Here is a 26286-nt window from a genome sequence, read left to right as displayed (position 1 = left end):
AAGAGATGATTACATGGTGAAAATCTATAATCATCTTGGGTAACGTTGATACACCAGAAGCAAGCCTCTCTGGCTCACTGCTGAACGTTCAAACGTGCTTCTTCAGTCGACCAAAAAGGAAAAAAAGCTCCTCCGGTCACTGCCTTGGACGCATGTCAAGGCTCAATTTGCTCACTTGTTGGATAATCCTGTTGTGATTGGTTAATTTGTCCTCTGATAGCATTTAAAAGGCTGACATGTGGAGGGAAGATGGATGCTCCAAGGAAAACTTTTGACTATTCCAGACATGGTTGAAACCAGGCCTGTGTCTGGAGCGTGTTGGTCAATGCTCAAAACATGTTCCGATTTGTCACAGGGGAGGTCAGTGTGTCTGTTGTGTAAAATCACGCATATTAAATGCTCGTTTTCCCGTAGTGGTCCAGGTACTACTTGTTGTTGAAACATGGTCATTACAGGAGTCATCACTTTTGCACCTAAAATCCATATGATCATCGTACTGACTGGACTCAACTCACCTGGGGCAGCATGCAGGGTAGACCGGTCGCTGGTTCCATCCCCACGCCATCATGTTGCAGTGTCGTAGGGAAAGAGCTGTGAAACCCTGCTCCCCACAGTCCTTAAATACCCAAAATGGAGAATCCAGTTCTCTACAGGTTCTGTTGGACGGCTCGTCTGAGGACGGTATACATAAATGGAAACCCACAGCAACCCTGCAGTGAGTAGCAGCTGCACGGGGGCAGCACCTGGCCCACAAGACGCAGCCAAGTTTCCTTAAATCACTCTGCGATGTGGAACTTGAAGCGTCAAAGCTCTTCTGAGCCGTCACGTTACAACTTCAGTAAAATCACTGATGTTCTAAAGTGTGCACCAGAGCAATGAAACACTTGTTTTGAATCATCTGGGACATCTGGACGTGCTGATATGTCCAGGGTGACTGACGCGTCTGAAACTCCTCTCGACGCAGAAAATCTTCAGAAATGTGACGAGTTAATGAACACCAGACTGGTCGGAGCTGATCCGTCAGGACTGCCCGCCCTTTGCAAATCAAACTATTGAAACCTCCTTTTTTTTTTAGAACATAAGTGAGAACAGTTGATGCTGATTCATTATGTAAGATCAGCATCCAATGGAAAACCCCCACACTGGACCGCTGCGCCGATGGAGCAACTTGATCACACACACAAACCTGTTTCGAGGACTGGCCCTCGTGGTCCAGCCAAAAAAAAGCATTTTTCACATAGATGAATTATGAAAGACAACAAGCAACCCACTGCCGCCAGACTACCACCTTCCTCTCATGTGTAACCCTACAGAAACTGTGTGCCAAACACAGAGGCAGCAGGCACGGCCGAACGTTTGTGTTTACAGATTTTCAGACGAAATCTCAACCATTTGAGTTGGACCGAGAACAGAGGACGGTTTGGATCATGTTTCACTGATTGCATTGTTCTGTTCTCACGAGGGCAAACAGCATGAACACACGTCAGTCACGCGCTCTGATTATGAATTGAGACCTTCCCGCTCGGCTCACTTGACATTCATAAGCACTCATCTGAAAGCTGCTGCTGCTGCTCCTGCTATAACATCTCATAACGCTGATGTTGCCTGGTGGCTGTGAGTCTGCGTTCCTCGAGGAGAGAAGTCATTATGTAACTCCACAATCCCTCCGTGGGGAGTGATAGGAGCCCAGATGCTGAATATCTCCTCAAAACACAATCAACATTCAAAGTGTTACCAGTATCTTTGATAAATCCATCCTGACTGGCTAGTTGATCTTTTTTGCAGTTTAATTCATGGAACACTAAATAAGTAGTTTGCTTGATTTGTCCCCTGTGTAACAAGTAAATGGAGACCCTATCGTCTTTAAGACAGTCTCTACCGTGTCCTCTGAACTGTGTGTTCTGTCCTACAGATGACGGACCTGTATGACTGCACACTGTTCACTGAACACAGGACAGCACCTACACTCTTCCACTGATTTGGACGCTGACTCTACTGTGAAAGCCCCCTGAAGCTGAATTTGCCCCCTTTGAATTAATTTGCTTCTGTACAGATTTTCAAGCTGCACAGCTCACTCCAGAGTGCCTCGAATGCATCAACTTCATTTGCTGTGCAGCGCACAGGAGGTGATGAGGACCAATCTTGGCTTGACCAGCTGCTCCTGGCTGGCCATCTAATATCAATTTCAGATGTGTCAGAAATGTTGGTCGGCCAACGTCATGCGAGCCGCACAGCCACAAAGTTTTTTCTGCACTAAAGCGCATTTTTCCCAATGTTAAAGTGCTCCAGCGATACCTGGGGGCGCTGTTGCAACAGCATGCATGCTTGTTGGAGTTGTCTTCTTCTTCTGATCATGACCAATATGAACAAGCAAAACAGTGGCTTCAACAGCCTCTTAAACACTTCATCTTCTTCTCCAAGTCACAAAAATTCAATACAGCCTAAGAGCTTTCAAAAGAATCTTTATTGGCAATTATCATCCATCAGAACAGACTGTGGGTGCCCGCGGGTTTCATGAAAAGTGAGTTTTGACTTTACATCGCAAACAATCTACTCATACTGTGAGAGTTAAATTAGAATCTTACAGTGTAAGCTAGGAAATCAGGGAAAGCTGTTTGTTGTCACCTGTAGCATCTGTTAGCCAGCCCTGAACGCAGCAGCAGCCTTCACAAGTGCTGTGCGGCGCTGCACTAATAGGGACGCCTGCCCAATATGGCCCACAGATGTTCATTTGAAGGGTCATTTGCTGTTGATGTTGTATTAACACAAGAGTTCCAGTCGACCGACCCAACGGTGATTTATGATCTCCCGGGAATTCCAGGAAATTGTTCTGAGCGTTTAATTGCAGGGAACATTTTTAGCTACTTGCAGTGGACGTGGTTGTCTGGTCACACGTCTGGCAGCCAGAGAGCTGCTCTTGTTTTATAAAAGTGATGTCATTGTCTAGATATCACATTCATTTCATCTTAATTAGTGGAATTAACCGATGCGATTTCACATAATATTTACATACTGCGCAGCAATGCATTCGGCACAGGTGCAGTCATGAATCACAGTGAAAGCGCAGTGCTGCCTTCATGGCGCCTCCATCCTCCTGCAGCATTTCCTCCAGGTGTTTGCTCACAATGAGCTGCTGTGTGAGTGAAGCCATACAAACACCAGCACTCACACAATCAAAGCCTTTGTTCAGATGCTCCTGTTCAGGCCTTTTAAATAAACGCTCATTACTGAAGGATCATTATAAACTGAAGGAGAGGAGAGTTACATTGCGAAGGTGAGTGAGACAGAAGTCAAAGTCTGGAACTCAGTCGAGAGAGGGAACAGCGCTGAGATCATCAAATCCAGACGAGCTTGGGATCGAGGCTTGCTGTAGGGCTCCATCCACCTCTCCTTTCCATTCTAAATCTCATGGCCATAATCAGGAACAAAATAATAATCAATACATCTTTCCTTTTTCTGTTTACTCGCTACTTTTTAAGATGTGTATTTGTATTGAGACCCAATGAACTAACAGATGAAGCTTCCAGATGTCGCTGACTAAGCAGCATTAAAGTGAACTCGAAAGGTACGAGACTTTAGGAGTAATACTGATTACTGATTAAATGTGCTTGCCTTGAGTTTTAGCAGCTTTAAAGTTCAGACTGATGTTTTCAGAGTGAACCATTTATCAAAGCCCTAAATTACACTGTCAAACTCCTGTGGTGACCAAAGTTTGCACGGCACAAAATAAATCACACTCACTTACAACCGAGGTCACGATGTCACGGTGTTATCTATCACGTTAGCTGACCTGTCGCTGTCTGAACAGGTCGACGTCGCTCAGAGAGAGGTTTGATGTGTTGAATCCCTCGGTCCCCCTGAGTAGATTAGATATTTGCATGTGGAGCTGGTGTTGTCTATCTGCGACTGTGTGTTTTGTCACCATGACAGCTGCATCGTAGTGGGAGAGAGTGGAAATGGAGCACCCCACTCTTTCTCTCTCTCTCACACACACACAACCCAGTAATTAGTTGTATGATGCATATGCAGTGAACTTTTACAGAAGAAACTGGAGTACAAGAAAAAGGTTAAAAGCAACTGTCGATATCGAGTAACATGACGTCATCAGGTCATATGGTTGATTGCATGTTGGAAAAAAAAGAGCCCAAGAGTCCAAAAGGTTAATACAAGAGAACATTAAAAAAAGAAAGAATTAATAAGCAATCAATACTGCAGCAGATGGGATCGTGGAAAACGCCGCATGGGTTGACCTCTACCTGCATTCACAGCATCCCTGTTGGAGGTCGTTCTGCTCCGCTCCGCCAGCACGGACGGGAAAGAGTTCTAATGCTGGGAAGAGTGTGGTGGAGTGTTGATCACACGGGGATATCACAGCCACTCGTGCCCCCCTGTGAGCCCCCCGCTCCCGCCACATCTCCACATCGGCACATTGGACTGATTTGTAGTGTTAGTAGACCATGCATTCTTTTGTATTGTTTCTACTGTTCGTGTTGACAGTTTTCTGTCATCGTGTTTCTGTGTTTAAGATGCTTGGCTCGATAAATCGCACAATTGTTATGAATATATTTAATAAACGCGTCTTTGTGAAATTGTGTTTTAATGATATGTGACATATTAATGTTAACCAGCAGAAAGAGAGTCCTCTACAACTAGCTGCTGTGTTAAACCACGCCAGTACCAGCCTGCAGCAGGAACGTAAAGATGACCACAGCAGAGGAACATACGGCCAACATGTGTCTCCTATAACATGTCCGACCGTGACTGATAGGAAGTGAGGGGCCAGTCAAGAGGAGAGCCGTGTGTTCTGGAGCGGGAGAAGCTGGTCAGCAGGCCTGGGCTGCATTACAGGCAGAGTGCTGAAAATGCAGCAGTCCCAGGGGAAAGAAAGAAAACACCAATAAGAACACTTCGACAACAAACCACAGCCGTAGTGGCTTTCTGCCCTTTTGCCTGAGTGTGGATTTAACCTTTAAACAGATTTTCTATGTTGTTGATGCAGCAAACATCGTGTGTCCCATCTTTCAAGCACAGGATGTGGTGTTTTAATGTAAATATACTAAAAGTTTTACCACAACTTGCAGCAATGAATTCACTCCATTTAGATGACTAAGACGTTGTGGTGTGCGTGTGGCTGCACGGCGACAGAGACAAAAAAGAGCCATGTTTAATACAGATTGCTGTTATTAGATCATGATGTTGGTTCCCAAGTTGCTCGGATTGGAAGCATGTTTGCAATATGTGTTTTAAACTAACTGCAGGGAGTCACAACCACACAATTCAGGTCGTCACTTTCGCTGTCAGGATTTTTGAACTCTGACGTTGCTGAATCCCATTTGAAGGTCACGTTGAATGTCACAAACAAGAAAACACAACTCTACTGCACTTTATTTCCTGTATTATACCAACTCTGCACATAGACAGTAGTTTGGGCTGGTTTTGTAGCATTAGCTCCTTCAACGGAAGCCTTTAAAGGAGGTTTAATTTTAGATGATGTCTTGTGTGACCTACCAAGAAGCAGATGATTTCTCTGTTCATTTTGAAAACTGAGTGGAAATCCCCTTCCCTGTGTGACCAGCCAGGACTTGGCCTGAAATGCCTCCAAGGGGCTTCAGTGCATCCGAATCCCTCTGACTAATCTAGATTTCTAGATGCAAGAGCCTTTTCTTCCCCACACAAACTAACGCGCTACTTTTCCAGGTAGCTAAGTTATGTAAGTAACATTTGACTGATAATGATGCTATGATGTAGAAAATGACTTTGAAGCATACAGTAACATTACACAAGACTTTATATGAGCACAGGAACATGTTGCAGCTGAAATGTGAAACTGGCAAAAGCTTTTTGTGCGAGTGAGGCTGTGCAGTTTGAGTGACAGCACATTTAAAAAGTACGTGTGCTATAATGTTGCGTATTAACATATAGAACAGTGCAGCCTCCAGCCTGCTGACGAGGCCGATAGTTTTTCCATGTAACAAATGTATGACGATACGAAGGGAAAATGAAAAAAGTCAATCTTGATATTTCTCCTCTCATGAACATTTCTCAAGGTTGACGACGAAAACACAGTGAGCTTTCCAGCAGTTTTAATTTCAGCTCCATCTGTTCATGTCAGGGCTGGAGCCGGTTCAGAGCGAGGGGCTGTTTTTGATGAGGATGTTATTTTATGGCTAATTGCTGTAAATCACTAATCCCAGATATCCTCTGCATGCAACTCTTCTCACAAAAGATTTAAACAAAACTCAAACACACACAAATAAAGCCTGTATTTACAGGACAACTGTTAACACAGAAGAAGAGCTGGGGCCCCGACGCCTCACCAAGATGTTAATTATCAAAATCATTAAGGCACCACACTTCAAACTAATTAAGAGATCATTCTAGTTTAAAACTGTCAGTCTACCGTAGTAAGGAGCTTACTAGGCAAGGTAAGGCAAGGCAGTTTTACTTGTAGAGCCCGTTCTTTCAAACAGTTTGTCTCAAAGGGCTTCACCTGGCATCTTAACAACATCCTCTGCCCTCAGAGCCTCACATCGACTGAGGAGAAACTCCATCGAAAACCCTTTTGTAGTTTGGCCTTGGTGTCTCGCAGTCTCTCTGTGTTTCCACAGATCCACCAGAGCCCCAACCGCCACCTGCATCGCCCCCCCCCCCATTCCCTACTGTCACACCAGCCTGCGCTCCCCTTCCATGAACCAGTCTGCCATCCAGTCCCCCATCAAGCTGGCTTGCTCCTCCTGCCTCCCCTTCCAGAAGCTTCCTTCTTCAACTGTTATCATTTCCATGTTCCCCACATTTGTATTATAAACTCTTTTCTTGTCTGTACCAACATCTCCTGCACGTCTGTCCGTCCTGGTGAGGGATCCTCCTCTGTTGCTCACCCTGAGGTTCCTCAGATTTTTCCCTGTTAAAGGTTTTCTATGGAGTTCCTCCTCAGTCGATGTGAGGCTCTGAGGGCAGAGGATGTTGTTAAGATGCCAGGTGAAGCCCTTTGAGACAAACTGTTTGAAAGAACGGGCTCTACAAGTAAAACTGCCTTGCCTTGCCTTTTAACAGGGAAAAATCTGAGGAACCTCAGGGTGAGCAACAGAGGAGGATCCCTCACCAGGACGGACGGACGTGCAGGAGATGTTGTTACAGACAAGAAGAGTTGTAATGCGGTGCTTCACTTTTGTTTGTTTGTCTTAGAGTGAATTTCAACTATTTTTGACTCCAGAACATGTTTTTGCTGTTCCTGTTAGAATGGAAGAACCCAGGGTGTCCATGTTGTGAAGCGGACTATTAAGTTGCCCATCAACACTATAGGGGGAGAGTGCAAAGCCCAGAGGGCAGCAGGTGAGCACCCCAGCCATACGGCCGTGTCCCGGCAACGCACGTGGGTGGCGGGGACTGGAACAACAGATAAGGTGATGCTTTTTGGGGACAGTTGGGACCAAAACAGTAGCAGTGTTGAACCAAGCTGTCTGTCAAGAAACTGCCTGTGAAGGAGAGAATGGACAATGCAGGTTAGGTGATCAGATTAGTGATCAACTACGCTGCTGCTCAGGTCCCTGAGGCCACTAGGGGGCCCAGACGGATGCACCACATGCTGAATTCACTCTGACCTGCAGCTCAGGTATCTACAATGAATCAGCGTACTGCTCACCATAGCAGAGCATCGCAGAAAATCACTTCAGTTTGAAAAAAACTTCCCCGGGGACCAGCGTTTGGAGCTTTTCTACGTGATGATTGGACAGGAGTGAGGAGAGCCAGTGAGCGAGTGCTTGTTCAAGCGCTCCAACAACAAAGAGATAAGTTCACGTGCATCTGTGAGTTTGTGTGAATCAGTCGATCAGTCGGAGGCACGCGGAGTGGCTGCATGCAGGCAGTGCATTCATTGCAGTGCTGTTGTTTCTTGCAGGAAAGAACTCTTTGAAATATACCTTGAATTTTATTTTCCTCAATTGGAGAAAAAAGTCGCTGTGACTCGTACCGGTGACTGGAGCCAGGACTCAGTCCCGATGAGTTCCAGCCCATTTCTTGCTCTGGCAAGAACCCACAAGGCCACAGAAATACTTTTGGTCCCACAACCATGTGACATGGATGTGTCAGAAGCATGTGGGGCAACTACAGACACGTTTTTCAATTAAATAAGTCCCACATTGATGCAGACTAACATTTTCATCACGTCTTATTCATCAGCTCCCTCTGGTACATATCATATCCTCAAGTGTTCGTGTTGATGTCTTTACGCAATACTTTTGTGTCAGTGCACACTTTCAAGAGACTTTTGTAAAGGCTTCAAAGAACTCAGAGCTTCCTATAATCACTCTCACAACAGTGTCATGACTCCCAGTGTTCCACTGCTATGTGCAGTGTTGCCAGAATCTCCTCCAATGGAGGTCTGTGGTCTGCAAGGTCCCAACCATCACATTCACTCAACTCTGCATTTCGCGGGGATGCACATACCCCCTGGTTTGGACTAGTTACTCCAAAACACAAAATGTTACCTGGTGTCTTCAATTTATACTTAACAGCAAACACGTTAGTGTTACATCATCATTGTCAATACTCCTGTTATAAATAGAGGCTTTGTCCCTCTCTCCTCTGCCTAGTTTGACACACACCAGAGACAGTCGTTTGTGCTGTTTCTAGGATTCCTGCGCTCATGACGAAGGTCTTCGGCCTCCATGGCAAATCTCGACACAATCAAGGGCATCAATTACAATCAGCCATATAATGAGTCTATCAGCATTGTTGGAGAAAGAGCTGAATTTGAAACAGTCTTGAGGGGAAACAGTATTTTTGAGGACTGAACACGTGTGTGAGGCTGCATTTACGTCACTGAAACAGATGAAAAACACAGGCGCTTCCTGGCAAACCATGAATTGAAACGGCGTCTGTAAATTGCTTTAAGAGCGCTGAAAAGTACTGCTGCCAAATAAACACTACATTAGTGCAACAAACTAAAACGTGCAACTTTTATCTTCATTGAGAGCTGGTTTGTGCTGGTTCTGGTCTCTGAGCCTCATCGAGGCTGGTCAGCTGCACATGATGACTCACAGAGGAAAAATTCATGATAAAATAACAAGATTTATTTGAGCTTCCATCGAATAAAAGTAGCAGCTTAGCATTTTCTGATTCTTTGTCAAACTCTGACAACGATGAAAAAAACAATGTTTGAGGTACAATACAATCCTTAGTATATTGAGGGGCCGCACAGCCCAGTATGAATTGTCCAAACCAAAGCTTGAACTGGTTTTCCTTTATTAACATCAGATCCGTTGCGGGACTTCTTGTCTGGCGTTCAGCGTGACTCCTTCACCAGACTCGAAGGTCAAATAACACACGGCAACTCACCGTCTGTTCAGGGTGACCTGTGCTAGCTACCGCAGCAAGAATAGATATGGGGCAGGACCGGGGGGAGGGGTCAAACCTGGATACCTCACCCACTGGTATCCCATTTCTGTTGTTACAAGAGTTCTTCAAGGAAGTGTCCAGAGTCGTTAGCAGCAGACTTTTCACTGGGTTATGCCATCAGGGTATAGCAGGCCAGACATGAGTATACGGTCCACGCTCAGATTTGCATGATGGATGGCGGCGGCGGTGGAGTGGGACAAGCTGCCTGCTGTAATGGGTCTCTGAGGAACTTAATCAACCACTTCCCTGGTGCTGAGGATGAATAACAAGCTGACCAACTCTGCACTAAGGGGGTCCAGGGAAGAGGGAGCTGACTGGTGGCACTTCGGTAAAACACAGCAGCAGCTCGCTGTGGTTTGAAGCTTCTCAAAGAGCTACGAGAGGGCCCAGTCAATGAGGCTGAAACATTTGAATAATTCTTTCACCCCAGAAGTGCTTCAGGTCTAATGCACCGACAGGATACGCCGTTAGTTGTCGCAGCTACTTTCCATCATCCACCAGGCTGAAGTAACACACAGCCAACTGGCACCAGGGGAGGTCCTGCAGGAAATGTCCCCATGTCTCAGTTACCAGATGGCAGTTAAAACTGAAACTGATGTTAAGAGTGTGAACTTCAGGACCGCTTGTGATTCCTCCGTGGCGTAATGCCAAAGTAACTATATCAGGATGCTTTGTCACATCCTTAGAGAGAACAGCAATGAGAGCTGGAGAACCAGGTAACATCGTTACGCGCGTTTGGGGCAGTGTTCTGAAGGAGGGTCTCTGCGATTCTGAGGTAAACGGTGCCAACCATCTTTTGAAGGAAACATGAGGTCAGCAGGGCCGTGAAGTGCAATAATGAACTCAGCAGCCTGTTATATCTGCAGAATGAGCTGCAGTTGGTCTTTTGTGTTATTCTGAATCCAGCAGATAGAACAGGTCTCCATCCAGGACCTGACGTTAAACATGATCCCTGTGAGGCAGAACCACAAGTCAAACTGAAGCTGATTCAAATATCACAGAAGCCCCTGGAGATGAGCTTTACATTGCAATCATACAATGAACGCTAAATACAGTAATTCATGGGTTTCTGTTTTAACTGCTGTTTGAGGCTGTTAGCAACCATTTTCTGTCCCTGTAACAAAAACGTAAACAGACTCTAAGAGACACTGTGTGTATAGTAGTTTGAGGAGAAATCAGCGGAAAAAGTAGAATTCAGTGTAACCTCTTTTCTCCTTCTGACCAATTTTATGGTCTCATTTTCTGCCTCTGCGGTTTCTTTCCAACCATTGGCATCACATGGCAATGGAAATGACAAGACGATTTGGCCTGGCAGAGAGGAGCTCTTCTCTTGGGAAGATGGTCTGCAGCAACACAACGTAATGTACAAACAGAAGCCTTGATGAATCATCCCCATGTGGGTATTAAACAGAAGTTAAGACAGTGCAAGGTTCAGACGGTGACAAATGAAAGGAAAAACCAACAGAAATGGTCTCAGTACAATGTTGGGACCCCACAAACTGCCAGAAAAGTTTCAGTGTGTCTTGGCTCCGACCCCTCGAGTGTCTGGAACTCCACTGGAGGGATGAACAGGATTCTTCCTAAAGATATTACCTCATTTGGTGTGGTGACGATGGGACACGCAGCTACGAAGCTGGATAATGACCTCAGGTAACTCTGAAGGACATCATATATAATTCTATTAATTTTCATATTCTTTCATTTAAATCATCATGTGTCCCTGGTGTCTTATGTTTAAGGGGGAATTCGAATTCTCTTTCTCCACTCTTTTACATAATGTTGTTACTTCACTGGGTCCGTGGCTTGGCTGGTCCCCTGGGCGCCAACGATCCAGACATGAGTCCGCCAGACAGGGATGTGGAAAAATGGTATAACGAGTCGTTTTGAAATTGTTGTTCAAAAACAAATTTCTGATCCAACAACCCAAATACGAACAATGCATTTTTAAGACCGAGTGGCACCATTAGCTCCAGACCTGACCTCCTACACATCAGCTACAGCACATGAAGAATTTCTGCTCAGGACAGTAAGTTGTCAGAAACACTCAGAGGGCCAGTGTGTATGCAACCCTCACCTCTCCTGTGGGGTCACACACTTTTGGTTACAAAGTGCTGACTGGTTATCAGAGACGGGGCAGCACGGTGGAGCGGCACGGTGGAGCAGTGGTCAGCACTGTCGCATCACAGCAAGATGGTTCCAGGTTTGAGCCCCGGCTGGAGCACGGGGTCTTTCTGGGTGAGTCTCCATGTTCTCCCTGTTCCTGCTGGGTTCTCTCTGGTACTCCAGCTTCCTCCACAGTCCAAAGACATCAAGAGGGGACCAGGTTAATCCAGACTCTAAATTGACCGTAGGCGTGGCTGGGAGAGCCAATGGTTGTCTGTTTCTATGTGTTGGCCCTGCCATGGACTGGTGACCTGTCCAGGGGGAAGGCAGCTGGGATAGGCTCCACCCCCACCACCCTGAACAGTAGAAAAGGGATGGATGGTTAGTTATCAGAAAAGAGGGACTTCTTTTTCTTATTTAGAAGAAGCCTTATTTTTGTTCTCTACCTTTAACCCATCCTCTACTACATGAGTGCTCGGTGTCCAACCTCAGTATAATGGTCAGGAGCACCAACAGGAGTAACGCACACATACTCACACACACATAAAGAAAGATTCCATCGATCCAGTACAGTTTGGAAAGAGGACGTGTTTGTACAGTCTTGTGTGATAAAAGGTAAACAGACACGCTGGGGTGGAGTCCAGCGGCAACAGAGAGAACGCATCACACGTGATTACTGATCCTGTAAATATGCCTTTATCGTCTGAAACTTAGGAGGCGAGCGAAGGCTAAACACCTCTGTATGCTCATGCCGTTACTCTCCGTAATTTATTCAATCATGACTGAACTTACCAGACTGCTGCTGCTGTATTTGGTCCCACATTCAGTGAAAAATCCAATGCCGCTGGAGGCACATAAGTCCTGACTTTTAAAGGCTTCGCAGTTGGCGCGTATTAGTGACTGCTTCTTCGATTGTGTTATTATTTAAGTCCAATAAAAAGGTCAAAACGAGGCTGAAATAACTGCATCTGTGTTGTTGTACTTAGCATGTATGATTTTTATCAGGTCTGTCCTCCACAACAGGCAAAATACTTTTAAAATGCTTATTTTCTGAGTGAAGTTTGGTGGAGGGATACATTTTTGAGCTCATAACCCTGCTCTGTGTGTCTTTGTTAAGTCTGGAGGGATTCCAACTGCTGCCATGGCCATGACGGTCAGTCAGCCAACCACAAAGGAGCTAAAATACGAAGTAGTTTATCCGTTCTGGGTTGCTGTAGATGCAACATGGCGGCTTCTGTGGAGCCGTTCTTTAGAAGAACTCAACTCAGAAACACCCTTCTGAGATCTTTTCTGCACCTGGTGGAAACTGGCAGCAGCAGATTCTCAAACTGCTGAAACCAAGAACCTCCTCAGGTACTAAATACTACCAACAGGAATTATCGTCTTGATTAGGATGATGCCTGGGACCGCGTGAAGAGAGAAAGAGAGAGGAAGTGATTGCTGAGAACTTCACCTCATCCTGAGTCACACTCTCCTCGGAAGTTGGGGATAGCACCCCCCCCCACACACACACACACACACACACACACACTGTCCAGCGTGGTTTGTTGCTAACAGTAGCAGGATCCTCACAGAGCACTGCTAGAAACAGCTCTAACAACTGCACCATTGTGTCACCCTCTGGTAAATGTAGTTCTCAATTTTGTATTTTTTTTTTAGCATGCCAAAGACATTTTTATTTGTGTTTTATTTGCTGATTTTCTTAATCTGATCGTCAGTAATCTGATTCATTGACCACAGAAATAGTGGTCAGTGAATGTTTTAGATAGAAGTTGGACTGCAGGTAACTGGGAGCCAAGCAGATCTGCTCAGCTCATGTTGGAAGAGTTTAAAGATGGAGAGGTGGATTACAAATCGTGATGAAGATAGATTTGAAAAAAATTACCCAGAAAACTACAAGTAGGCTAACTTCCAAAATACAGTGACCGAGTAGTTGTAATTTGTTACTTCAAATCAATAATATGTATAAATAGATAACACCATTAAGCCACACAACAACAGCAAAGACCTCCACTATCACCTACTCATCCCGTCCAGGTCCCTGCAGGAATTCCTCTTCCTCATGGCAGCGAGTGCTGGGACCACACTTGGTCTCAGACCCTCACCTATAAATACTGTCCCGCACGGTGATTTCCTCTTTATCATGCATGTGATGGGCCGTAATGCCCTGAATGCAAATCCAGCTGTCTGGAGAAGAGCCTGTTTTGACATTTTACTGCTGGATCTTCACATCCTCTCCCATTCTCTGGAACTAATCAATCCTGACGTCTCGATGTGCACCGGCCCAGCTGCCAGAGAGTCCTCGCTAAAAAACTGGACGAGTTCAGAGGCCCTCAAGGGTTTGGCTGGTAGTAGTGCTCTGTAAATCCTCAGGTGTGGCCTTCTCGGGGTCTGGGTTATGTCTCTAAGTCGTTTTTTTTTTCTGTAAAAATAGTGGACTCTCATGCAAGAACACACACACACACACTGACAGTTGATATTTGTGGTTCAAACAGAGAAATAGCATAGGTTAGCGTTTGGCCAACCAGTGGGTTTCAGAGGATTCCTCCATGTCTGTACTAACACTGGTGGTGTGTGAGTTCAGATTCATATGCGTCAACCACTCTGTCTTCAAGCATTTTTGGAGGACATTTCAAAAACACGACGCTTGTAATTAGGACACTTTGATGTCAAAAATCCACATGTGAAGCGCTGCAGTGTTGAAGAGATGATTTACAACAGAAAACCACCCAATGTGTTCCTTTCTACAGCTCACACACTCCAGTCAGGTTTCATTACTCTGCATGTGTGAGTGTGAGAGCAGTTGTGAAAGCAAACAAAGTGACGGAGGTGAATGTGTCAAGTTCCTGGATGATGATTCATGAAAAAGGACTGGTGTTATATTTCTACTATGACTCTTCAAACTTGGCATTAGAAAATAAGCAGATCGAAACAAAAATATATTAAATGCGGTATAAAGGTATTTATTTAGTCATAATATTTTGTCACTGTTGGATTTAGAAGTACCAGACCTCAATTTTGCTACCTTTCTCACGTGATCTCCTGCTGGTTGCAGGAGATCACGTGAGAAACCGTCTTCTCTCAGGCTGTGAAAGCATCGGTTGTCAGAAAGGGAGAGCGTGACTTGAGGAGCAAAGAACACCACAGAAGGCTTCTCTCTCTGGGAAAGATGCTTTCACTCTCCCCCCTGCTGGCTGCGGCTTCCACGTCAGTTTGTGGATCTGACTTTTTGAAGTGAGTCTGTGATGGACGCTGATAGAGGGTCCTTTGGAGCACCTGCTGAGTGTTTAATGAAAGTTTCTGCACTTTTCCAAGCTGTTCCAAACATTTGCAACATGTCAGATGATTCTGGAAACAAACCATGTGATGCATCAGTTTATGCAAGTCATACACATCTGCTAACGCGCTGCCATATTGTGGTTATGCCAGTTGCTCTAGTTCTCACACGATAAGCACAGCTCTGCGATGCTGACCATTCACAGTTAGCATGGTTAACAAAGACTTAGCGAGAGAAAAAAAGAACACAAGCACCTTTTGTGTGAACTTCAAACGTGCTCCAATCAGCACGTTTGACGTTGAATGCAGTACCGTCCCCTGTGACAGTGTGTGGGCTAGCTGGACATATTGCACAGTAAACTTACACCACAGAAAGACAATTTCCTTTCTGGATATCAAAACGCTTCAATAATATGAAACAGTGTCTGCATCTCCAGCAGGAGCCTCCTCTTAATGCTGCTTCTATCAAGTTATAATACCAGCTATTGGGTCCAGAGGGGAGGACTTCTCAGCACCAAGCCCAGACGTCCACGCCTGGCTCAGCCACGTCAGATCAAAGTACTGATAGTTCATCAGCAAATACCACAAAATATGAACTTGATAACAGCTGCTAGATTTGCAAAATCTCTGCATAATAAGAAAAATTCCTTCCTCCCAGCTCAGAAGTTTGGGATCCATGAGGTTGAGTCACTTCAGCAGAGTGGAAAGTAGATGCTCTCTGTGTCTTTGGGTGATGGACCGGGAGAACGCGGCGTATCGGCTATCACACAGGAAGCCGTGAAGATGTTTATACTGACTTTAATCCCATGTTACTTCTTTGAAGAACAATAATCATCTAACTGAAACTTACTGATTTCTCCTGGTTTCATGACCATTTCCACTGCTGTGAATATCGAGCCTTCAGGTTTTATGGTGAATAGACCTCTGATCCAGACCCCATCACAATACCGAAACTCCTCTTATCAAGGTTCTGGTCTTCCAGATTCTGGTTTTGGTGTTTCTAACATCGTCCTGAACAGTTTCAAGTCCCACTCTCTGGAGAGAAGAGCTTCAAGTGTGAGTTGGTCAAGTTCTACCCATCCATCCGTCCATCTGTCCTTCCATCCTGGAAGACCCCTGAGGTGTTCCCAGCCCATATTAGCAACATAATCCCTCAGCACATTCTGGGTCTACCAGGACCAGTTGGATGAACCTGGATCCTGATCAGATACCCCTCAGCTGACTCCCCTGGGTGGGAAGGAGCAGCACCTCTACTCCGAGGTTCCTTTGGATGTCTGAGCGTGACACCCTGTGCTGAAGGCCTGTGACCAAAGGTGGTGGTGGGGGGGGGGATCAGAGTGTGAACCTGAGCAGGTGTGCTAGTTAGACACTGAGCGCTGGTGAGGAAATGTCAGGAAAAAAAGCTCTGACACTTTCACGACTTTAAAGGTTTAAAGATTCTGAAAACACATTTAAGATGCAAAAAAGATGAAATGCACAACGGCTCCTTCTCTGCCACCTGCTCCCGGTGCCGCTGCTATCTCATCTTCCTCTTCACCTACTTTCTCCACAAGTTTTCATGTTTCATTTCCTCTCACTCCCTCATTTTCCTCACTTTCGTTCCTCTCTCTTATTAAGTATAAATCCCTAAATCCCGACTTCTACTTCTGTTGTCCTCTCGCCAACTCTCCACTCATCTCCTCCTGGCTCCTCATCACACATTTTTATACCCTCAGCTTTCCTTCTCATCTCCTCCTCCTTCCATCCTAAACTTTTGCAGTTCCCTCCTCCGTCCCTTCATCCCTCCTCCTTTCATAACGTTTCCTGCTCCCTCGTTCTGCTGTGGTTGGTTGACCGTTTGATCGTCAGTCTTGCGCACTGAGCTGCCTTCACCTGATTAATGTTTATATTGACGTAAAACCTGAACTCACCAAACCTTTGAACGTCACCTCAACATTGACACTGAATGCTGATCGATTCTCGTTTCGCAGTTTGTTGTTGTTGTGTGTTTCTTATTCATTGTTGTCTGTGTGCTTTGACTCTGGAAGTTTCATTGGTTTTACTGATGGTGGTGACTCAAGCCCAGGACCAGACGGGTGTCAGCTACCAAAGTGAGTCCTTAATGGTGAAGTTTGAGGTGGAACACATGGAAATACGAGGTTTGGTGACGACAAAGGAGTGGCAGAGAAATGAAGGCGTCAGGTAAAACTTACACTCGCCGTTGGTGTGAGAACGAGGAGTGCACAACTGACTTCGACGTACAAAACATACGGGGACACCCTTCATGTTCATCAACGATCGGAGCACTTGGCAGCTGAGGACGTTACAGCCTTGTTGCTAACAACTAGCATTACAATGAATGAGTGGCTAGCAGAAGGTAAGAGTGCCCCTTGTTCTCTCTCACCTGAAAAACTCAGTGGAGCGGTGGGGTCACTACACCGGCTCATGGACACACAGTACCTGCCTCAGGTCCTGCAGGTCCCAGCACAGACGATGAGATGCAGCCATGTCTTGCTTTGGAACATTTGGAACGCGGGGGTGTTCTTGTTATGCAAAAAGTTTATATGCCATCAAAATTATATTGACAGGTAAAAATGCTGCATAATGCAGCTTTAAGGTTGTAGACTGATGATTTGGCAGAGTAGACAAACTAAAGATCTAGCAAGGGAGACGAAGGAATGGCTAGAAGGAGGATGAAGACAAGTGGGCTCCTACAGAAAGGAGAGGAGATCAGCGAGCTGCAGGTGAGGCACCTCATGGAGGGACAGAAAGAACAGGAAAATTGAACTAGGCAAGTAAAAAGTTTCAGTCCAAAAGCAAAATAATCACCCGTAGGAGTTGAAGGCCATCGCTTCCAAAGATTAAGATTGTACTTTTTGTTGTGCTTTAAAAACCATCCAGTGCCCCTCAGTGTGCAGGCATCTGTGTTAGTTATGTCTCCACCATCTTTTATTGAGGATTTTCATAGAATTTGTAGCCCATATACACATATGTAATAAACATAACATAAAACCCTCAAATGCCTCCCCAGGCCTGACGCATGAAGTGAAAGCAGATTTTCTTTGTAGCAAGTCTCCAAAACTTCACAAAGCCACAAGCTTCACTCTTTCATTAGCTGTCAAGATACGTGAGGCGAACATGTGCTGTGAGATGATTCAAACTGAAGTGGACAGTGGAAGCATTCCAGTGCAGGAAGGGAAATGGGCACCATGGTGAGTTGGGATCATGGGAGTAGACCTGCCCCGCAGACATGTGAGAGACATCACAAGGCAGATATCTTCGTACTCAGGGAAGGGCCTTTAGCCCGTCGCTGGGTCTGGATGTGGGGGAGGTCGTAGAGCAAACACATGTAGACACTGTGCTACACCTCCCATATGGGAATATTTACTTGTCTTCTTTGTTGTTCAAAGATCAAAGCAGGAGAGATCCATTAGAGTTGATTTTATGACACGTTTTGGCAATTTTGCAGGGGGGGCAGCTTTAAATGCCCTGTAAAACCGTTCCACAGCATGCAGGACCACCCAATTAAGACTGATATCCCACAGAAACATGAAGGAAATCTGACGGGGCTGTATGTTGCTGCACAGAATGGCGGAGATGTGTGTTTCAAATCAAGCTGAACATCAGAAATCCAGGCGGTGTCCATTAATTAATGTGAAATATGCATCCTCATCTTCAGAACACAGCCAAGACAAAAACAGAACGCCATAAATTTATTGTGAATAAAAAGCAACATTAGGGCAAAAAAAGTATAATTCTGGCACATTGTTCATTCTTTACAAAAAGGAGAAAAGGTTACAAATCTTGATAATTTATACAAATACAACAACTTTCCAAAAATAAATCTTTAATTTAGCTCTGTGAATACGTTTCTGCAATCGCCCACCGCTTGAGATCCCTGAGCAGAGACACAGAGTGAGACGCTTCACTCAAGCCACCAGTCTGTTCATAAACACGTGTTATATACAGGGGGATGAGTCATGAGGGAGGGGGCTACTCTGCATGTACCAATAATGTGGACAGGTAACTCTGCTTTGAGACTTTCTCTTCAGTAATGACAAAAATAGACATCATATCTGCTACCTCCCTTCCTCCTACGTCAAACACAGTGCCAGCTGGTTCTGTTGCTCAGGTAACATGACGCAATATCTTACAATGTAAACGACAGCTCCAGGCGTTTGTAGCCAATAACAAACACATGATGGACTCCATCACAAATACTCTACATAGTGTTCATTTCACCTAGGCTCCGCTCAGACCTGGTGTCACCATCCATCCTGACGTCCCCTGCGATTGGATATCATGGACCTGCTCTGTGCGCACATAAACACCAACGTCACTTCAGTTTGCAAAGTTTTAAACTGTTTATTTTCACACAGCAACAGTTAAATCCAAATCTAGTGCAGATGACATAGAATCCATAATATCGTGTTTACTTTTTGCTGGCATGCTGTTCATGTGTGTCTGTGGCGTTCACATGTATTTAAGGGTTTTGTCATCTTGTTTTTGATGGTTTGTCTGGTTTATATCTGAGCGAGAGACACCACCCGATGGGTGAGCTACGTACAGAAACTTCTATCAAGAGAGTGTGTGTGTGTGTGGGGGGGGGGGGGGGGGGGTGCAGCAATGCCGTTCCCCTGTTTATCAGTCAGAGGTTGGAAGCAAAAGAAATCACTGAGAAAAAACAAAAAACGCCAAAGGTGTTGGAAGCACCTGCAAGACTGCGTATCCCCACGGGCTCCCCTGCTCAGACGTGATACTACACCGCCGTTCATGTGGTCATCATCACGTATTTCCACTTAAACAAGTGAAGCTGTCAACCAAAAATGCAGCTCAGAACACATTTGCATTCACACTGCTGAAGGAGTTCGGCCACATTTGACCCCGTCCACCTCTGAAGTGGTCACGGCGACGGGATCTCAGCGTGTCCTGAAGTTAAGGCTGTCACCTGTGATGAGACCGCTCAGGAGGGATCTTAACACCAGGTCTTTTCAGGGTGCTAACGTACGCTAACAACAAGCAGATGTTAATTCATTACACAAAATATACAAAATGAAAGCTCAAGACTGAGACATTGTGACCACGTGGGAAGAAACTTCATGTAACCAGCTGAGCTGCCACTCTGCGTCTGGCTACTGTTTCTGCTGTACGATTTACGGTATATTATACAAAATGCAGATATATATATTAGGATTCATTTTTACAAGGACATGAAATTATTCCAACAAATGATAGGCATTAAAACATTTCCTTCAGATGTGCTGTGTGTGCATGGTTAGGTGATTAAAGGTGTGCGTCGGCGTAGCTTCTGTATTTGGTTAGAAAACAACCTTCCTCCGTTTTAGCGCTGCAGCAGCTCAGGTACCACGACTGCACCTGAGTTGTCACTCACCTTAATGAGACGTTGCTTATATTAATGTTCAGAGCTTCTGGCGACAGATGCGTTTCCATGGCGACTCGGCCCCTTTACTAGTTCAAACCAACAAAAAGCGGCAATAGCATTTGTATTCAAACTGCTCGATGACTCAAACCTTTTATTTGCAGGCATTACACCAGTAAATCTAAATGGAGTCTTATTTCTATTGTGTTTAATTGCCAAACACACTGTGGCTGGAAACACACACGCTTCCTGGAGCTGCCGGGCGCTCTTGGTGTGTTGTGATGGCTGACGAATTTGATTCCCTTTTCATGTTTCTCATGAATGCTTTTGCTACAGACGCTCAGGTTGGACATTGTAATGCTAGGAACTTAAATATCATGAGGAGAGGAAGGGTCTGGGTGGTGTTCCAAATCTGACCTTATTCCCTTTATCGTAACGTCAGATTTTAAAGTGTTTCAGAGCAGTGTTCTGAGATGTTTTAATTTCTATAAATTTTATAGTGTCTTGCGCCGCTCGTGGCAAAATAAAATAAAAAAAAACCTCTTTTGAATTAAAATGGCTAAAACCTAATTCATTCCAAATGTTGAAGGATGTAACTGTAGTCTCACTTCAAGTTCAAGTGCTCTTGTTTGAAAAAAAAAACAAACGAGTTCCTGTGAGAGCTGGAATTTGGAGTTCAAATACGATAGAGTTCCTGCCAAAGTGTGAGCAATGCTGGCCTGAGGTGTATGCAGGGCTCACGAGTCATTAGGAAGGCTGAGCGGCGGGCGCAGTCACGGCCTCTCTGAGCAAACATCCTCCCTGAGTCTCCGCCGCCTCCGCCGAACAAGACGAGCGAACGAGGAGCTTCACTTCCTCGTGTCTGTCGCACAGATGGCAGGTTGGCGGACGGGTGGCGGGAGCTCAGGGGCCCGTGGTCCTCAGGCCCTGTTTCTCCATGATGTTCCACAGCTTACGCAGGTTGGACTGGGTGATGGTGTCATCCGGCTTCAGCTGCAGCGCTCGGAGGTAATTGGCTTCAGCTTCTTGCAGTTTGCCGTTGAGGTGGAGGATGGCCCCCAGGTTCATCAAGGCTGCAGGATACTACAACACAAACAGAAGAGATTCACCAGTTCACTGTAGGACAGATCCCTTTCATATCATGTCATCCTCAGGCGAGCTTACAGCTTCATCTCAGATATGCAGCCGTGTCTTTTCAAGAACAACACTGGAGGGCTCAGACGCTGTTATTGAGGAGCTGCTGCAGCTGAGACGCAGCAACAGAACGCCGACACACACACACACACAGGTTCGTACATAGCATGTGTTTGTGCACTGTACAGGGACTTAAGTTAAACTGGGACTGTGGTTTGTATTCATGAATTGTTACGAAGAACTGGGATACTGCTTATTTACTGAGTCAATTCTGTAGCTTATTTTATAAGTTCACTTCAATAATATACTCTTTTGGATGTGTTTCATGTTTGACCCTGGTATTATTCATGAATTGAACTGGAGCCTCAAAACAATGACATCGCTAACTTGTCCAGTGACATAAGAAGATTTATGACCCTCTCAGGTCAGAGCGTTAGCATGAAGCTCCTGTCAGCAGCTGGTTAACTTCACGCAGCCCAGAGACGTCGTAATGCCGAGCATCCGGGACGTGGGACAGGTCCAACCCCAGAGCGCCTCTTGGACCAGAGCAGAAGGTGTTTGAGGGCTCAGAGAAGTAGTTTTGGCATCAGTTGTTATGACAACGTTTGTGGTGTACGATTATAAATGTACTGTCTCGGCAAACAAGTACGTAACCTCGCTGTCACACTCGGGAACATTTTTTCACCTGTGTTTGGGTCAAAATGATGGTGGTCATGGTGACCCAAATGATTTTAATTGTTCCAATATTGAGTGAGAACATAATGACTGCAAAATGAGATTGTTAGTTTCAGTGACATCATTATTGAAAGGATCCTTCAGTTCACTTTCACTTCCTGTACCGGGGGGAGGGGTGTTTCAGTCTCCAGGAAAAGTTATTTCCAATGACTATGTCACCGACTTTGATGTGGAGATAGTTGGGTTTGAGTGCCATCTGTATTTTTCGAGACAGAGAAAACGAGAATGAAGTAAGCAGAGAAAGAGGGAGAAACAGGAGGCTCTGAGATCTGACGACGCCTGTGTCACCGCGTCCGACTGACGCGCTCCCGCGTGTGGTCAAAATCAACTGGAAAAGACAGCCAAGACCAGAGGGATCACGGGAAACGATCCATCGAGTGAGTCGGGCTCCAGTTACATGTTAGACACGCGTCTGTCACCGCAGGAGCTTTTCAGCCAGTGTCACACAGTCTCAGGTGGTCAGTGGCTTAAAGAGGCCTGGCTTTAGGAACCAACTTCATTGCAGCCTGTCTCTGCTCACCTGAGCGTCTCACTCAGTACAGGAACGGTGAAAGCAGCTCTGCTCCTCATCGGCCGCTTCAACCCGAAAAAGTAGGAAAACATCATTTGGCTACTTTTGATGTTGCTTTGAACACTGTAACTCTCTGTTTGGAACACAAAATATAACTGCTACCACAGTACTGAATGCCCATGGAGACACGCATGCGTGACGAGCTGCATTCATGTGCGACTTTGTGACAGTGAGGTCACCAAACTCTCCCCACTCTTGCGGTTAATTACTTTACTTCTTCCACACGTTTGCTAACCGCGCGTCTTTTCTTGAGCGTTCCATCCATCTTACCCGTTCCACTGCCTGGTTTTCCAGAGTCAAGCCTGGACAAAAGATGCAACACGCATGAGAACTTCCATGAGAACAATGTGTTCAGTAGTGTGGTGCTCTCAATCTCTGATCAAATTAAAGTGATTCATAAAGAATAAAGAGATTCTGGAATGATGCTATTGTCCTTCCAGAGGGGCCACGTGTTCCAGACAAATCTAAAACATGCTTGTGGCTGGCATCACCAGCTCATCTGCTGTTTCTCACCGACTCACAAACACACAGACGTAGATGACCAGATACATTTGCTAAATATGGTGTAGTCATGTTAATCCCTTAACAAACAAAAGCTTCACTTCTCTCTGTGTTTCAAGTTTTACTCACAGTTGGAGCGAAAGTTTGTGACATAAATGGCTGAGGTAATTCTTAGGCGCTTTGAGGTATAAATTACTCTCCGTTTGACCCACAATTTAAAGGTCAAACCACAAAATAACACTGGGGGAACAATTTGCTAGTTAGGGATTTTAGTCACATATAAAATAAGACACAAGCCAAAACACAACTGTTTGTACATATGGACACAATTATACATGACAATCCAGGGGCCAAACATAAACACTGGCCTCCATCGGCAGCTACGAACAGGCCGCCCGGATCAGGTAATTTCTTGACTCAACGGTTGAGAAAATGACGACAACTGAGAAACAACTGCAGTAAATAAACTCACAACTGCCAGTGAAGTTTCAGCCAAAAGTTTTATAGAAGTGTGTTGGTTTTCATCGTCTGAGGCTCGTGGTCATGTGCTTTTATCTCACAGTTGATCAGAAGTTTCTGTACAGAAGGTTGACGGAGAGCTGTAGCAACTTGAGCCTGCTGTCACTAGGGGCCCTCGAGTAGGCCCTCAAGGAATAAATGGGATTTGAATCCATCCATCCGTTTTCTATCCATCCATCCTGTTCAGGGTGGTGGGGGTGGAGCCTATCCCAGCAGCCTTCCCCCTGGACAGGTCACCAGTCCATGGCAGGGCCAACACATAGAGACAGACAACCACTGGCTCTCCCAGCCACGCCTACGGTCAATTTAGAGTCTGGATTAACCTGGTCCCCTCTTGATGTCTTTGGACTGTGGAGGAAGCTGGAGTACCAGAGAGAACCCAGCAGGAACAGGGAGAACATGGAGACTCACACAGAAAGACCCCGCGCTCCAGCCGGGGCTCAAACCTGGAACCTTCTTGCTGGGGGGCCACAGTGCTGACCACTGCACCAATGCCGCCCTGGGATTTGAATATGAAAAGAAATTAAAAAACAACAGACTTTTGAAAAAGGAACTAGAGGAACCATGATCATGTGGCAGAGGTGGACATGGGGAACTGAACCAGTGGCCCCCCTGCTGGGAGAGAGGTCACGGTCTGTCATGGCATCCCTGACTTGTCCACCTGACCCTCCGTGTCCCGTTTGGTGTTCGAGAGAATGTGTCTATCATACCGATTTCATACTATTTTAACAAACTGGAACTAAAAAACTTCCAGTGACATGACCCTTCCGATGTCACTGGATGGACACGAGGATAAGACACGTGACGCCCCTCACGCTCAGCGACCGACATGACAGGAAGTGAACTCTACGTTCAAGAATTTTCTCTGAGAGGTTAAAATGCCTTGAAAGTTGTTTGGTGGAGCGTGCATGAGAAGCAGACACCAGCCTAGGTGTAGTTTTTTGAGAACTTCCAGAATAGATGGTGATGAGTGAGGTAACATACAAGCGCCGAGATCTGAGCCGATAATCAACTGCCTGCTGCTTTTCCTCTCAGAGCAGCTGCAGCACAGATTCCAAACACGCTCAACTTATCAGTTCCTTTCTTCCTCCACCCTGCCACCTTTCCTCACCCAAACCTCTCTCCTTCTACTTCATACAGCTGAGATTTGAGTGGTTTATTTCCCTTTCCAGAGCTCCACTCACTCTGCTAAAGCTGCCATGTCAAACGCTTTCATTTTCTTCTCATTTCCTGCTGCTTTGTAGCCTCTCTGCCTCCGTACCCTCCCCAAAACTGGCATGTAGCAGCAGAGGCACGACCAGATGTGGAGCACATTAGCTCGAACCACAAAGCAACATATGCTATACAGACCGCGGGAGTCAAATGTGAAGCTAGCAGCTCAAGCTTACAGCAGATAGATATTTATGTGAATAGTATATTAATGAAATAGGAGAAGCTCAATAGGTTGAGGAGCCAGTGCAAAGCAAACATCTGATAGGACTTAGCTTGTCGAGAGAGAGGGAGTGGGAGGACTAGAGGACAAAATGGAGGGGATAGACCTCTGTCGCTCCACATGTGTTTAATATAAAACACCAGTGGCTTCAGAGAGTGAGGAGTCAGGCACCAGTAAAGCATGAAATCTCAAATGAAGATGGACAGGCTACATGGCTTAAGTCAAGTCACATCGGAAGGAACAAAGCTTTATGGTAAAGAAGATGGATGAAGATGCTAAATAATAACTGTGCATCGGCTGTAAGCAATAAGGCATCTGAGCAACAGTGACCCACTGGGGGCAGAAAAGCATCTGCATCTTCATGCAGCCACGAAGCAGTCAAGTGAAAATGGTTTGGTGCTGGAGTGTCTGCAGGCGCGAGCGGGATCCCGGTCATCAGAGAAGGCTGGCAGTCCTGTAGGATACTCTTTCAAACGAAGTGGAAATATTTGACAAAAGACGTACATTGACAACTGCTAGTTAATGCGATGTTAACCATTAGTTAACAGTTAATTAAAGTGTCTAGTCTACTAACGGTGGTGTCCTAGTTAACTTTCAGGGGCAACAGCAAAGCACGTGGAAGAACTGGGGAGGGATTCGAAGGGTAGGATGCGGTTTTACTTAAGGACAAATGCTCCCCGCGTTACAAAAACAAGGGTGAATGAATTATTAATTATGCTTAACTAATGCTTGTTCAGCACTCTTGTGTATAACTTAGCACTAAAGAACCACTTTTAATGTATCCTTGTCATAAAAAGTTACCAAAAAAGTTTTAAAATGGAAGCAGCAGTGACAGGGAGACTTATTTCAGGGCTTCTCCTGCTGCTGACATTAACCACAACTAAACCCCGCCGTTCACCAGCATGTGCACTGCTACATGATTTGCTTGTTAGAATTTTCTCTTTTCTCAAAGTCAAACTTTAATTCATTCAACATTCCCATCCGCTGCCACATTTGATCAGCTCTCACACAGCTCTCTCTGGAGCCACGACAGGCTATACACATCTTTTTTCCAGCAGATATGGATGTGCCCCTGTTCAAGAGGAATGAAAACTGGATTTGTTGCTATTCCTCTTTGAACTCTGCATGTGCTGGTGTCTCTTGGTGTCCCCCTGGGCCTGATGACTCCATGGAACGCAAGGCTTTTCTGTGCTCTGGTAAAGTTTGACAAAAATAGCATCTTTATGACTGTAAGATAGATAACGTGAGGAGCTGGAGCAG

The 26286-nt window shown here is 45.5% G+C and overlaps 1 protein-coding gene across 3 annotated transcripts in view; it reads right to left on the bottom strand.

Moving 5' to 3' along the window:
- Positions 1-18460: 18460 nt before the first annotated feature.
- The window catches only part of tmtc2b (transmembrane O-mannosyltransferase targeting cadherins 2b), a 103806-nt gene continuing 95980 nt past the window's right edge, over positions 18461-26286 (bottom strand). For all 3 annotated transcript variants that reach the window (XM_086208164.1, XM_086208166.1, XM_086208165.1), the window contains exon 12: positions 18461-21217. In XM_086208164.1, coding sequence (XP_086064290.1) covers positions 21038-21217 — 180 coding nt within the window. In that variant the 3' untranslated portion in view covers positions 18461-21037. The remainder of the gene's footprint in view (positions 21218-26286) is intronic.

This window comes from Aulostomus chinensis, chromosome 7, assembly GCF_037954235.1.
Source record: "Aulostomus chinensis isolate RoL2024-O1b breed Wild chromosome 7, RoL_Achi_v1.0, whole genome shotgun sequence".
Lineage (NCBI taxonomy): Eukaryota > Metazoa > Chordata > Actinopteri > Syngnathiformes > Aulostomidae > Aulostomus > Aulostomus chinensis.
This window is presented reverse-complemented; position numbering and strand designations above follow the sequence as displayed.